Source organism: Anabrus simplex, chromosome 8, assembly GCF_040414725.1.
Source record: "Anabrus simplex isolate iqAnaSimp1 chromosome 8, ASM4041472v1, whole genome shotgun sequence".
In the NCBI taxonomy this organism is placed as follows: domain Eukaryota; kingdom Metazoa; phylum Arthropoda; class Insecta; order Orthoptera; family Tettigoniidae; genus Anabrus; species Anabrus simplex.
In genome coordinates this window covers 150,901,111-150,914,965 of record NC_090272.1, presented here as the reverse complement: position 1 = coordinate 150,914,965, position 13,855 = coordinate 150,901,111, and the positions used below count along the sequence as shown (strand labels likewise).

The 13,855-nt window shown below is 38.9% G+C and overlaps 1 protein-coding gene across 2 annotated transcripts in view; it reads right to left on the bottom strand.

The window, feature by feature from the left end:
• Positions 1-13,855, bottom strand: part of LOC136878907 (lateral signaling target protein 2 homolog) — a 212,828-nt gene that overhangs the window by 74,445 nt on the left and 124,528 nt on the right. For both annotated transcript variants that reach the window (XM_067152505.2, XM_067152506.2), the window contains exon 3: positions 3,690-3,821. In XM_067152505.2, coding sequence (XP_067008606.2) covers positions 3,690-3,821 — 132 coding nt within the window. The remainder of the gene's footprint in view (positions 1-3,689; positions 3,822-13,855) is intronic.

Below are 13,855 nucleotides of genomic sequence, written 5' to 3'. Positions count from 1 at the left end.
ATACATCACAGGATCAGTTTGGTTTTACAACAGAGAAGGGAACAAGAGAAGCTCTTCTAGCATTAAGAACTATTCTAGAAAGAAGGCAGTGTTAACAGGAAAATATACATTGTATTTGTGGATATAGAGAAAGCCTTTGACAAAGTAAACTGGAAACAGCTCTTTAGGAACATGAAGAATGTAGGACTGAATGGACAGAAGACTCATTTTACTCCTGTACAAAAATCAAAGCACAACAATAGAAATCAATGGTAATGTTAAGACAGCATCCATTAGAAGGGGAGTGAGACAAAGTTGTGCGCTATCTCCATTTTTGTTCAATATGTTCATTGAGGAAGCCCTATCAAAACTTAAGCAAAAAACCAAAGGAATTAAAATTGCTTGTTGTTTAAAGGGGCCTAACATCTACGTCACTGGCTCGGAATTAAGATTAACGGACAAGAAATCCACTGTGCACGGTTTGCCGATGACACTGCATTAATTGCAGATACAGAGAGGGAAATAAGTAAAATGCTACGAGTTTTAACATCGACACTACAAGAATCAAAGTTGAAACTGAACAGCTTGAAAACAAAAGTATTAGTTGTCAAGAAATCAACTGAGGAGATACCAATAAACATGAAGATAGGTGACAAAATTGGACAACAAGTAAGTCAATTTTGCTACTTGGGAAGCATTATCACTCAGGACAACAGGTGCACCACAGAAATCAGGAGGAGGATTGCTCTAGCTAAACAAGCCTTCAGTAACAAGAAACATCTTCTGACAAGCAGGAACATTAGCATTAAAATTAGGAAAGAATTTGCCAAAATGTTTGTGTGGAGTGTTTTGTTATATGGTTGCAAAACATGGGTCTTAACATAACACGATACAAAACTCCTGGAAGCAATGGAAATGGAGATATGGAGGAGGATGCTGAAAATAAGTTGAACAGAGAAAAAGTCGAACAATAGGGTCCTTAAGGAAATAGATGAAACAAGGGAATTGATCAACACTGTAGAGAAGAGGAAAACCGAATTCCTTGGCCACACTCGACATAACACATTTCTCAAGACTATGCTGGAAGGAAAAGTTCTGGGTAAGAAGGAAAGAGGAAGTCCAAGGAAGAAGTATCTGAATTCTGTGATGGACAGGCTGAATTTGAAAAAGAAATGTTGACCTGAAACACTCAGCGGAGGAGAGACAAATGTGGTTGCAGCGACAAGGCCTTGCCTTTAGGGTATGAATTAATTCATTGTATTAACTTGTACATACAGCACAGACAGGACTGAAGATGTGCTACTATCAAGCTCTTTATTCTCACACTGGTTTGCCCAGGCTTCCAAAGATTTTCTCGGAAACAGCCTATTATGGCAAGCCTTTCAGAAATTCCCATCTACGGCAAGACAATTCAATCCCCGGCACCATGCCACTCGAGATAATGAGCTACAGATAATGAGGGTCGGTAGCACGCACAACCCATTCACATTCCTAAAGGATCAGATAAAAAGACATGTTTCCATTCAAAGGAAAGGTTTCTGGGTTCCTGCTGATCATTTTAAACCAAAGGCTGGCAAAGTATCAAGCACATTTGTAACTTTGTGCAGCACTTCTGTACCTGTGGCACCAATGGCGCATGGTGGTAAGCAGGGATGGCATTAGATTGAGGTACTTACTATATACCATTTCCATAAGGAATATCCATTCACTGTTTGTCATGGGCAGTAACTGAGGGTAGTGTTATATAGGGGGTCGACTTTACTCAAGGCATTGAATCTACCTGCAATGTATCTTGTTGTTCACTAATATTCCCTTCAGAGATGTACTTGCAAAGTTTCGAGGTAATGCAATAATACACATGAACTGTTGTGATAATAAAATGTAATATTATATCAGCAAACACTTGAAAATACGTCGCAAAGTGAAAGCAAATTAAATCTTTCTTTGCAGTTGTAAGTTATCACAGCAGGCCTTGAGGACTAAAGGAAGCATTTTCTAAGGATATCGAGAGATAGCACTGCAAAATAGACAGTTGAAATTAGGCCCACCAATTTTTGAGCACTGTCTCTTACAGAGCTAGAGGGGAAGTTGAATGGGACACCTTGAGCTAACGTTACCATAGTTACCGCAGGCCATTCCTTGATCAGATTCAAAGAGCAGGGAGCTTTTTGGAAATATCTCTGAAACGGTTGATTTTAAGTCCTTAAAATGTTGTTTCTGGAGTCCTTTTCGGACTTGCTGAGTATTGTTTGTTCCAGTGAGGGGCATAAAATGAGTAATGTCCGGTCCTTCTAAGATAACTTTGATATTTTGCCTATTTTAGTGAATATTTTGTTTTATGTCCCCTTACAACACAGAGTTAAAATTTGAATTTGACAATACAACTACTTCTACGACCCATCCGAGTGTCTCATGCACCTTGGTATCAATTTTAGTACTGATCAGAGAAGGCATGCAGATTTGTATAACAACCAAACAAACTTACTTCTGATTTTATAGATATAAAAGATTATATTTTCTTTTGTTATCCAAGTTCCTCTCTTAGAACTTAAATGCACCAATAATCAGATGCCTCTTGAGGTAGAATGCACCGTTCTGCTTGGGAATGACTCAGACTACTATTGTGATGAACGATCTATATTCTAAGCATGTTTCTCTAAACGCGGCTGCACTATGTGGAGATGTACTAAATACCAGTGTTATTTTGGACATTTTATGTGATTTATGCTGGGTTTAGTTCACATACTGCATAATTCAAATGTTTTCAATGTAAATATTCTATAACACTTGGCACTGTATGTCAATAACTTGGGAGGAATAAATTCAGATTGTAAATTACAGGAAGCCTTTGCACTCGTTAAAACCGTTATAACCTAGTAAATATTCAGTGTGTTTGTTATTCATAGTGTTTGTCATTAAAAATAACATATTCTGCCCCAATTAACCCATAATATTTTGTTTCCGAACAAAATTTGTGTAACACCCATCAATTTTAAAGAATACATCATTTTAAGAAACGGAAATAACCTGTGAAAGTTGTTTTTGAAATGTATATGTCAATTCATGTAGAAAGTTAGTCCAATTTAATGCAAGAACAAGGTCACAAATTACTATAATGGTTGGATGGAGAAAAAAGTGCTGAATGAAACACCAGACCAGAGTGACTGTACAGATTTCAGAATACAGTGAGGCTTGTTGAGCAATTACTACAAATTTACCTGGACATATGCTAGGCTTTTTGACTTGCACAGACCTTACAGGAAATGGAAATGGCGTATGGCTTTTAGTGCCGGGAGGTGTCTGAGGACTTCAGCTTGGCAGGTGCAGGGATTTCTTATTTGACGTCTGTAGGCGACCTACACGTCGTGATTAGGATGAAATGATGATTAGGACGACACATACATCCAGCCCCCGTGCCAGTGGAATTAAATAATAATAGTTCAAATTCCAGACTCTGTTGGAAATCGAACCCGGGACCCCTGTGACCAAAGGCCAGCATGCTAACCATTTAGCCATGGAGACGGAAACCTTATAGGAAAGGTGGTAATACAGCAGCAAGGAGAATACTTGCTGACACTGCAGTACATCAGTATGGAAAAAGGAATAACTTCCACCTTAGAAGCCCACTAAACACACGTTTATATTTTCCACTGCAAAAACTACCAGCAGAGTTAAGAGATAGATAATAACAAAGCATTAAAAGATCTTACCTCAGCCCCAAACCAGAGCTGTCCAGCCAAATTCTCTTGCATGACGTCATCTGGAAATTTGACTCGGAAATCTCTATTTGCTCTCTCGTCTGGTATTACATCATCCATGATGCGATTACAAATAGTCAGCACCTACAACAAAACAGGCACCCAATCGTCACAATGTGAATATCAAGTTGGCGTTAAATTGGTTCAAGACAACTCCCCATGTTCATAACCTAACAATTATTTCCACAAACTCACATATCATTTTACCTTCGCAGTTTCATGAAAAGAATGAGTTTTGAGAGAAAAGAATATTGAAAGTCAATGATATAATACTCCAAAACATCATCAGGATGTTAGAGTCAATGTACCTTAACTCTTAGTGGGCAGAAACTACATATATACGCCATGTTTTTTTTTGCTTAGTGTGAAAATGCACACATACATACAAATTTTTCCAGCATCTCAACAGTATCCACACATAAATCCAGTTCAGGATGAAGAGAGAAGTGGAGGGAAAACTTCCTTTCCTAGACATGGTTGTGAGGATGGAATCCCAACATCCAGCCTATAATAGAGTACAGGAAACCAATACATACATACTATTATCTCAATATGGACTCAACCATTGCCCTAAACATAAATGGACAATGATAAGGGTACTGTTCTAGTAAGCCAAGAAGTGGTGTCAACCAGATCTGTACCAGTGTAATATCACTTCTCAGTTTTACAAGCTAATGGACACAATAGAAATGAAATCGAGAGGGTTCGTGAGCCTCGTCCACAATCTGAGAAGAAACAGGAAGAGAGACAAAAGAGGAAGACATTCCTTCCATACCTCCCAGAAATTATTGATAGGATTAGCCGAGTTCGAAAGTGTCACTTTACCAAGGCTACCATAACAACAACAACAACAACAACAACAACAACAACAACAACAACAAAAATATCTTGGCAGTTACCCTCAGCTAAGGACCTTTAAGACAAACCTTTTAGCGCAGGCATGTACCATATTCCTGGTTCATGCGGGAGTGTTTACATCAGGGCCACCAAACAAAGCATTCACCAGACTGAAAGAACATAAGCCATCATCTTATCCAACCTGAAAAATCTGAAGTGGCAGAGCACTCCCTCTCTATAATTGACCATAAAATGAAATTTGAGAAAACCACAGTTCTGGTTACTACCCATCGGTATCAAGCACGTCTCTACTGAGAAGCTATTGTGATAATGAAACTTGATACTGGTAACCATTACAACATTTCTGCAGATTAGCAGAATTTGGAGACTATTTCCCTCTACTAGGCAACATAAGAATGACCGCACTGAAGCACATTGTGCAAGTCCTGGCAACACCAATCTAACAGAAAAGCAAGCCAATACTGACATCACACCTAGCCTTTCTGCTACTGTAACAGTCCAGGCATATTTACAATGTTAACAAAGCCTAATATCTCAACCAGAGGTTAAATTAATTTTAGTGATTTTTAGAAATATATGTAAAAATGATTTTATGTACATTATTCTGTAAATTGTATAAAGCTGTTGTATAATATGGTTTGGCATAATAGCAGGCTTCATAGTCTGAGCCCCGCCATATAAGAAAGGCAATAAACTAAACTAAACTAAACTAAATTAACTGTATTCATTCAATGGATTATGCATTAAACTAGGTAAATTATAGTTCTAACATTGAAAAAAACAATACTTCTGACCTTGACTAGGAAGTTTTGAGTAGTAGGCTTTACATATTAAAGAACTGAATCACTATGCAATGGATTAACACTGCATCCTGAAAACAGGGGGAACATGTTAGCTTTATTTCATGATTACAGAGGAGTACTGAATGCTTGCTGAATTCACTAACAGGTACCATCAAGAACAGTTCTGAATGTACTAACAATTTCCTTAAGTTCAGTTTAACAAAAATGTTGTAACTTACTAAATTCAGCAATGAAGTTTGTTTACACAAATATGTATGAATATATCCAATTGCGAACACACAGTGTAATATTCGTAGTGAGCTAGGAGAATCAAGTCCACACCGTCCACCCCAATCTACTTTTATTTAAAGACAAGCAAGACAAATTCAGTAATTCAAAATAATTTTCTTGGAATCTATAGATAATGGTCATGTAGAATACATTATCTAAAACAGAACAAAATATGTATTCTGCCTGCAGAAGCATTATATATAATTTCTAGTCCTATTCCACCAAGCAAGCTTTCAAGACATCGTTCTGCTCAATATTTCTGCCAAACGATATCCTCCGTCTTCTTCATTTATGATGATTCCTTACACAGGTTATTAAATTCAACTTTATTCCACAGGTAAAATGTAGCAACTGTTTACTTGAAACTGAAGCTGAAATTTAGCTACTGTTAATTTAGTGTTAATAATAATAATGTTATTAATTTTAAGCCCCACTTTTGTGATTTTCAGAGACATGGAGGTGCCTGAATTTTGTACCTCAGGAGTTAGTTTATGTACTGGTAAATTTCCAGCTGGTGTAATTTAGAACCTTCGAATACCACCACACTGGGCCAGGATCAAATTGGCCAACTTGGGCTCAGAAAGCCAGCACTCTACCATCTCAGCCACTCAGTACATCAATAACAACAGCCTTTACTTTAAAGTAAAAAACATAAGAGCAAGGTCTCAAAATTTTGCCCCATAGGATGTTTACAAGAACCATAATGGCTACAGTGCACATCCCCAGTAGTAGATAGGGAGCCTGCAATAGTGTTGGCTGGTTCAGATATCTTGACAATCTATGGATCAATTTACGATGGCATGGCAATTACACATACAGAGAGTTGAAAACTCCAGAGGTGTTTGCCTATCAAATGCAGACGGGCACGGCAGGAAAAGAAACAGGGCTTATCAGGTTATCAAAAGAAATCTCTTACAGTTGTGACATGGAATATCCAAATAAACCAGGCTGTAAAATACTGGGTTATCTTCTCTCCAGGGATCATAAATATGGAGGGCCGAAGCTCAGGATGAGAAAAGACCTCAATTGCAACTATAGTGGAGAAGATTGACTTCTGTACACTGTAGGTAGTGGTGGAAAGGCAGCCCAGTACATATTTTTAGTCAAGGGTAGGCATCAGTTTTATATCCGAGAAATGGTATCTGCTGACAAGTCAACAAGCAGCAGTCTGACATGGACTGCAAATCTCGGCAGCCATGATAGTCAGGTACTGTGATGTGGAAAGCAATGGTTAACTACAGAATTATATTTCCCCAGAAAGATGAAGATGTTAAAAGCAGAAATGACAAGACTAAAAAATCAATATGCTGGGGCTCTCAGAAATGAGATACAGAACTAAACGAGAATTTGAAAATTCACGATGCCATATTATCCTACTTAAAAGCATAACAAGGCAAGGAAGTATAGCTATTCTTTTGGATTGTGTAACAGCCCGGTCGCTCACTAGTGCCGAGATTAAAGTTCTCGTTTAGTAAGTGTCCTCGAGATCAAAACCAGCTGACTTGGTCATAACGCAAGTCTACATGCTAATCTCAGCCAGTGCAGATGAACTATATGAACAAATACAGATGATCTCATCAAGTCTGTGAAGGTATCTGATAATGTGATAGTAATAGGTGACAACACAGTAGTCTGAGAAGGTAGTGAAGGAAACACAGTGGGGAAATTTGGTCTAGGCAGAAGGATCAAATGGGGGTAAATGACTAGTTGAATTCTGTTGTGACAAGAAGTTTGTTACTGGTAACACTTGGTTTGAGGTGCACCCTCTGGTGACAGAATGATTAGGGGGGGGAGAGGTCCACAAGGCAATATTTTTGGACCTTTTGTTTTCTTATACACTCAAGAGTAGGGGCCAGATGTTGTTGACCTAAAATAATCACCGAAAATGATCCATAAAATGCTTTTAAATGTATGGAAAATGCTATAAAATAAGTAAAAAGTGACTAAAATATTTTACCAAACTGAATTCAGGCGACTGTGTAACGAAGATTTTAGAATTAATATATCCTTATTCTATTCACTGCTCAGCTCATGTTTTTTACAGAAATAATTATCTCCTAATTTATTTGGAAGTGTAGAGTGTATCGGGGTAAGATGGTAATCGGGGTATGACGCCTATTTGCTCCTGTTTCTTCACTGTGTCAAGAGAGTGCAGCACGGATCCGTCCACTACTTCCTTGAGTCAGTGTCTCGAGCGGCAAGCATTCAGTGAAGTTGGGACGGATATTTTTCGCCTTTGTGAGCCTAAAATCTGTGGTAAGTATTAAAATTTATACTGTAAAATAATTGCAGATGAATTTAAAAACAATAATAGTGATTCCTGTACCCATGTACCAGTTGTAACTAAGTGTTTATCATGTACTGTATATCTTAAAGTGTGTGTGTGTCAAGTTACTACCTGATTGCTGCCATATTGGATCACATATTTCAACTGGCATCTCACCCCGATCCCTGGGGAAGACGCCATATTTTCTTCGGGGTAAGATGGACACTCATAATAACTTTTCCATATATATATTTATTTGCAGGCAATGCCTAGAAATTATGTAAGAACCCAAATAGAGGTCAGTGGAGTGAAGAAAAGGCTCGACTGAGCAATGGAACATGTTGAACCTGGTGGCATGAACTGTTTCCGAGCTTCTCAGGAGTATGACAATCCATATCGGACCTTGAAAAGGCGGATAAAGAAAAACAATGAGAAAACAATGAGAAAAAATGAGGCATTGGACCTCATAGTAAGACATTTATTTGAGTTTCAAACCATAAATAAATAAATATAGGTACATAATAAAATAAAAAGTCAGAAATAATGATAATTATAATCACTGATAATTACGAAAAAATATTACTTTTTAGCAATAAATATTGTGTTTTGTTTCGTAGGTTGCCAAGGAGCTGAAAATGAGAAACAACTTGTACTGTACATTAAGAGACTATACAGGCTTCCGGATTTCCTGCTACTGGAGAAGGTTTGCGAAGACTAGCATTTCAATTTGCCGAAGCGAATACTATTCCTCATCCCTTCAACAAGAATGTTTGAACGGCAGGCTGGAATTGGTTGCAGTCATTCATGAGACGTTTTCCATCGATACGGCAATGGGACCCAAAATAGATGACACTGGAAATTATTTCAAATTATTAGGGGATATTCTCTTGCAGAATAATGACTCTCAACAGCCTGCTCGGGATTTGCATTTAGTACAAGTGTTGCAGCTAAACCAGGGAGCTCGTTTGAAAAGATAGCACCGATAGCAATTTTGGAACCACTAGAAAAAGGAAGGAAGAAAACTGCATCTGTGTTGATAAACCAGGAAAACCTGAAATGAGTGTGTTGTGTGCAAAATAAACTATTAAGAAAGAAACCGATCACAAGTGGACTGGATTCAGTACATTCACTGTAAGAAATAGCTTCACGAAACATGCACAGATGAAGCAGATACGTGTGTTAATGTCTGTGCTGAAAAAAGGTGAACATCAACCGTAGAAGGGTTGGTAATTATAATGCATTATTGTTTTTTGCATTATTTTACAATAAATCGCATATTAGAATTAGTAACATTTATATATTTGTATCAAATTTATTTTGCCATCTTACCCCAGTCTTCGGGGTGAGATGCCTAGTACGCTAACCTATAAAAAATATTATATTACAGGATACAGATATTATGCTTTTAACATATACCGTGGTTTTTATTTTGAGAAAACCTTGCCAAACATGTGTGATAAATCTCGTTTTGAAAATCTCAATATTTCCAGTCCTAACTTCATGCAGAACCAAAAAGTATGGCATCTTCCCCCGATGTACTCTATATAAATATGGACATAATGATTTGCTGAATGTAATATTTTGCCCCCCCAAAAAAACCTCGAACACTTGTTCTTTGCACTCTTTACAGCTTTCTGGTAATATTTTCATTTAATGTGCTGTTGTACAACAAACTTCCTTTTCGCACTCACTTTAACACTGCACAATTTACAGAATAAATACGCTCATCTGTTGTAAACACGTCTTTTCCAAATTCATTCTCTATCTGAATTAAAAATACACCAAGTAATATACCACGCAAGTAGCTCTGTGGTTTCAGTCACGTAGCTATCAACCAGCATTCAGGAGACAAAGGGTTCAAACCCCACTGCCAGCAGCCCTGAAGATGGTTTTCAGTGGTTTCCCATTTTTACACCAAGAAAATGCTAGGGCTGTATCTTCATTAGGGCTACGGTCGCTCCCTTCCTCACCTCTAGCCCATCGTCACTGTAAGACCTATCTGCGTTGGTACAACATAAATAAAATTTAGCAAAAAAAAGCTCTCTGTGATGGTTTCATTTTTGGCATTTTTCTTGCACAGATGCACAGAACTACTTGGGAGGATAATTCTCTTTTGCACTGAAGCGGAAAGTTATATAACCGTTGTTTCCAATCCCTTCTCATTTCCATTTGTTCTTGGCTTTGAGGTACACAAGGTTGAAGGCTGGTGCTTTCCTTGTGCCTGAGACGTGTTAGAAAATACTTTCTCCTTATCAGATTTCTGTATTGTGTTCCTGCACATATCTCAGAAACAAGACTCACAGTTATAATCCTTTCCTCACCGGGCGAGTTGGCCGTGCGCGTAGAGGCGCGCGGCTGTGAGCTTCCATCCGGGAGACACACCAGGCAAATGCTGGGGCTGTACCTTAATTAAGGTCACGGGAGCTTCCTTCCAACTCCTAGGCCTTTCCTATCCCATCGTCGCCATAAGACCTATCCGTGTCGGCGCGACGTAAAGCCCCTAGCAAAAAAAAATCCTTTCCTCACCCTTTCTTAGTCACCAATAACTGTTGGGTCAGTTTGCTTAGTCATGAAAGATATTTAGCAAATTTAACCATATGTAAGAAAAATGTATATTTTTTAAAAATGTTGTCACTTGTGGACTTGTAGCATAAAGGCATAAATTTAAAAATCACTTTAAAATGATCTAAACAATCTTAAAAATACTATATATTGACCCTAAACAGTCTAGAAAGTTGAAATGTCTGATGATCCCAAATTGACAATAAAATGCAAAATACGGTAATGTAAAATAAAAAAGTGTTATAACAGTTTGTTACATCACAGAATAAATTTCTATTCTACTGAGCAACATCCTAGTGCAAAGGGGAAAAAGATAACGTTTCAAAACATCTGCCCCCTACTCATGAGCGACTGAAATGGAGATAGCTGCCATAGTGGGGAAATGGCGCTGTGCTCGGCCCAGCGAATGCAATAGGAGTGGCATGCAACAGTGAGGATGTCAGACCTCGTACGGGCTGTATGAGTAACAGTTGACTACAAGGTGGGTAATAAGCGAGACCTCAGCACTTCTGATCGTAGCCAGATAGTCAGTGCCAGACGTATAGGCCACTCCATCTCTCAAGTCGTGCAGGCACTGGGCTTTCGAAGTCCACCGTATCAAGAGTGTATCACGAGTACATGGATTCGGACAAAGGCCCCACTGTCAGCGTCGACTGCTGTAGGCGACGCGACGATGACGGATTGCCGTTAGCTAGCTCAGATCGTAAGAGCTCGTAAGAGCAATAAAATGGGCCACATCTAGTCAATTCAATACTGGACAATGATGTGTGAAGAGCCATATCATCCAGAAAAATCTCCTCGCCCTAAGGTACAGAGATAAACATCCAATGAGGGTACCTCTGCTCAACACCAGTCACAAGGCACAACACCGTTGGGGTTGGAAAAGAATAAGGGTTGACCAAGTGGGGGTCAGATACAAAATATGAAAGTGACAAGCCTGACATAAGTAAGTGGAAGTATTCAGACTCAGCTACAGGAACTGTGCTCATCAACTCATGCTCCAAAGACGTAACGCCCACCCACCCCGGTCCCCCTTTAGTCCTTACAAGACAGGGAACTGTGTATGCATTCTACTGCCCTTGCCCATAGCAGAATGAACACTGCAAAGAAGTGGAGGAACTGATATAAAGTGGTAGGACAGACAATGCCTAAGCAAAAAAAATCAAATTTCATGTCCTTGAGAACCAGAACCTCCAGTGCAGTACAGGGCAAAAATGGTGAACAGCTGGTGGATCTAAGAGAACAGTATCAACAGTGGAACTGTATGGAAACAGTGCAAGCATTCATGAGCACATGTCAGCAGAAGAATATGAACACACTATTCTCTGAAAAGAATTTTAGAGAGCACTTCAACAGAAAATCTCCAGGGATTGATGACTATCCAAAAGAGTCATGGAAAGTAGGCTGAAGAGCCTTACAAACAGAATGGCCATATGAATACGAGTCACAATCCCTATAACAAAGAAAGCCAATGCCTGAAGGAGCAAGGACTATGATCATTTCCCATTATCCAGCTGTAGCCGGATAAGGGCAAATATGGTTCCTCTCCACTTTCTTCGCTTTTTCTACCACTCCTCCAACACCGTGTCCCAGTCCAGGTTTCTTTCTCTAATACTGCGTTCTCTAATACTCCTTCCATCTCAACCGTGGTCATCCGTGGCCTCTCCTTCCTTGCATTTGCATTTCCATCACCTTTTTTGGTATTCTTTCATCACTCATTCGCTTTATGTGCCCAAACCATCTTAATCGGCTCTTCTCTATTCTATCATTTATTTTCTCCACTCCAATTTCTTCCTGGATTTTCTCATTCCTTACTTTGACTCTTCTACTCTTCTGTATCGTACTCCTCAAGAACTTCATTTCGGCTGCCTGTATTCGACTCTCATCCTTTTTTGTCACTGTCTAAGTTTCTGCTCCGAAGTTGTTATGGGTACGTAATACATCTTGTGCATAGTTTTCTTTGCCTCCCCTGGCACATCTTTGTCCCATAACATGTTTCTTATACTATGATAGAAACAGCTTCCAACTTGAAGCCTCTTACTAATTTCAGCATCCAGTCGAGCATTCTCCATTAATTCACTCCCCAGGTATTTGAATGTCTCCACTACTTCCAGGGCCTTGTCTGCAAGTCTGTAACCTTCCCCTTCCTTCTTCCCTCTAGTCATAACAAGAATTTTACTTTTTTCTAGACTTATTTTCAATCCACATTCTTCGATCTTCCCATTTACCACATCCAACTGTTCTTGAACCTTCATGTCGTCTTCTCCCCAAATCAGAATATCATTGCAAATAACATGTTCATTTCTCTTCCTCCATATGCTGCTTTTGCTGTTTTCATGATGTCATCCATTACCATTGTAAACAGTATTGGTGATAGAACACTTCCCTGTCTCAGCCTACTAGTGATTTTGAACCAACTTGTCCTGCCAACATGTGTTTGCATGCAACTACAACATTCCTTGTACATTGCCATGATGGTTTTTATTAATCCCTGTCCAATTCCTTTCTGGACCAGACTGTCCCAAACTTTAGTCCTGGGGACACTGTCATATGCTTTTTCAATGTCAATGAATGTCATCAGTATATCATTCCCATACTCCCATTGCTTTTCCATTCGTTGTCTCATAATGAAAATGGGCTCTATTGTTGACCTTCCACTTCTGAAACCAAACTGATTTTCCTATATCTGATTTTCAACCCTCAACCTTATCCTACTTTCCAGTATCCTCTCCATTATCTTAGCAACATGACATATCAGAGCAATTCCCCTGTAGTTCTTAAATACTTACTTGTCGCCTTTCTTGCAAATTGGGATGATTATTCCTTTTTGCGAATCCTCAGGGACCTCCTTATTCTCCCCGACAATCCTGAGAACTCGATATCTCAACTGCAGGCCTACAGCTCCACCTGCCTTTATCATCTCCACTGAAATTTCATCTATTCCAGCAGTTTTTCCATTCTTTATCTTTCTTATTGCCATTTAAATTACATTCATTGTAATTTCTTTACCCATTTCTTCATCAACTAATTGCCTTTCCTGATGGTCTATTGATTGACTCATTATTTCTCATGTTCAGCAACTTCTGAAAATACTCTCCATCTATTTCTTATTTCTTCTGGCTTTGTTAACATTATGCCATCTTCAACCTTCACAAATCTGGTGTTTACTTCATCTCTCTTTTTGTTTCTTAACCCTCGAACCGGTAGTTGACAACAGATCGGCAAGTTGTGCCTATCTCAACCACTGCTAACGATAGATCGTCAGGTCTACTTTACCGGTAAATTCAGCTAGAAGTTGTGAATATTTCCGTTAGATGGCAGCATTCATCAGGCAGAATGTGGAATGTGGAATGTTTCGG